The sequence below is a fragment of the Austrofundulus limnaeus genome, unplaced genomic scaffold, assembly GCF_001266775.1.
Source record: "Austrofundulus limnaeus strain Quisiro unplaced genomic scaffold, Austrofundulus_limnaeus-1.0 Scaffold14, whole genome shotgun sequence".
Classification (NCBI taxonomy): Eukaryota; Metazoa; Chordata; class Actinopteri; order Cyprinodontiformes; family Rivulidae; genus Austrofundulus; species Austrofundulus limnaeus.
Genome location: NW_013952416.1, coordinates 104,645 through 106,570, shown reverse-complemented (window position 1 = coordinate 106,570; position 1,926 = coordinate 104,645). Strand labels below are relative to the sequence as shown.

Here is a 1,926-nt window from a genome sequence, read left to right as displayed (position 1 = left end):
GTCTGTATAATGTCTTATAACATCCACGGCCTACCCCAGTTACCACTACTGTGCATGTGTGTCAAGGACAGAAAGGCAGATGTGGCAGTGGAAGGTGTCAAAGCAGTTTGGAGAGAAAAACAAAGTAAAGAACAAAGAAAAGAAAACAATCGATTATTAAATTAGTCATCGATTATTTTAACACTCGATTAGTCGTCGATTAATCAATTAATAGTGGCAGCCCTACTCGAGAACAACAGAAAAGTCTGCGACACCAACATTTTCTTCTAACCGGGTATCAGTAAAACCTGAAATGTAATTTTTAATAATTCAGTCCTAACTTCCATCATTTTCCAGACAGAAACCTGATCAGTGAGGTTCAAGTTAACTAGAGGTATGTGGCATTTTCAATAAACTGACCAGATTTTTTTAATTGATAAAGAAAAAATTGAGTAGATAATTGAGGGCCTGAGACATTTCAGAGCATGAGGATGTCCACTTTAAGTTAATAATAAAAAGCTTTTATCACAGTAAAATGTTCTTATCTTAGGCACAAGTATGGCAGCCTTTGAACAGGTGTCAGTGTAAAGAGCAGTTTGTCCTGACAAACAGTGACTGTTTGTTTTTATATCAGTTGTGTTGCAGCTGCTGAAGACATGTCACTAAATCTTTTTTTTTTTTTTTTGTACGACAATAGAATTTGGACAGGAAACCCTCAAATTTATTTTACATTTGTATTTCCTCAGTAAAATAAACATGGCATACTGTAAACATTTTCTAAAAAATAAAAATGATAAAACACTTTGATGCCATTACAGCTGATGYCCAGTCCTAACTCATCATATAATTCATTGATGATGACCATATACTTATTTCTTTTTTCATCCCAATCAAGTTAAAAGAAGATGGAGTAACAATGTTTGCTGTCGACTGAAATCCATTCCAAGAGACAAAATGAAGAGGAGGCTGCTGAGAGGATTCCTGTCGGAGGTTTCTGTCCGACTGCTGCTGCTGTTTGTCTTCATGTAAGTTTTTAAAACATACGTTGATGCTTTCAGCTCCATTCAGCCAAAAGACGCAGATGTGTTTTTGTCCTCTGCTCAGCGTGACGGAGCAGCTTCCTCCTTTCTACCGTGAGATCCAGGCTGAGGAGATGTGGTTGTATAAATTCCATCGTGTGGAGACGGACCACGTTCCCACCTCCCTTATGTTTGTAAGTGTGCACTTGTGACAGTTGGAAGTGGAAAACACTGTTTAGTTTGGTTTTGAAATCCTTCTTTAGTCAAGTTTAAAAAAATGATTCAGTTCGAAATGGTTTTCTCCAGTGGAGGTTTCCAGATATATTGATATGCTGTTCTAAAATGTGGGTACACACTCAATGTAAACAAAACAACTGACAGAATCTTTTGAAAAACAACACATAAAAGCTTAAGTCACAAGAACTTTTTGCAATTTACTTAATAAATCTGAGTTGTCTGACTTCTCAATTTCAAACGGCTCTTAGATACATCATTTGGCTGTTTTCATCTGTAAATAAACACAAGGTAGCCGGTCTTAAATGTTACTTTCAAATTCTTAAAGGGCCTATATTATGTGTTTCTCAGGCATATATTTAAATACTACACCATAATAAAGTATCTATGTCACCTTTAGTTGTTATTAAAATGCTGTTTTTATGTTTAAATAGAAAATAAACTTATCTTCTCATCACTTCCTCTTCTAAACGCCTTGAAATTGGCCTCTGTCACTTTAAGAACCTCCTTCCACTTCTGTCTCGCCCATTTCGGTGCGGTGGGGGTGGGGCTGCTATGATGCAGTTTACTTGGCATCTGAAAATACATTTCCTCAAAGGTATTTTTAATCTGAAAAGAGTGAGAACTAATGATGAGAGCTCAGCAGACAGTTTCACTTTCACTTTCACCCGAGAGCCTGCAGGAGTCATGGGCG

The 1,926-nt window shown here is 36.9% G+C and overlaps 1 protein-coding gene across 2 annotated transcripts in view; it reads left to right on the top strand.

Moving 5' to 3' along the window:
* Positions 1–1,926, top strand: part of plpp5 (phospholipid phosphatase 5) — a 7,218-nt gene that overhangs the window by 1,830 nt on the left and 3,462 nt on the right. Inside the window, exons 1-3 of one of the 2 annotated variants that reach the window (XM_014002566.1) lie at positions 269–373; positions 875–1,004; positions 1,084–1,192. In XM_014002566.1, the coding sequence (XP_013858020.1) occupies positions 934–1,004; positions 1,084–1,192 (180 nt within the window). In that variant the 5' untranslated portion in view covers positions 269–373; positions 875–933. Of the gene's footprint in view, positions 1–268; positions 374–874; positions 1,005–1,083; positions 1,193–1,926 lie in introns of those variants that run through there. The other variant, XM_014002565.1, reaches the window with a different exon arrangement.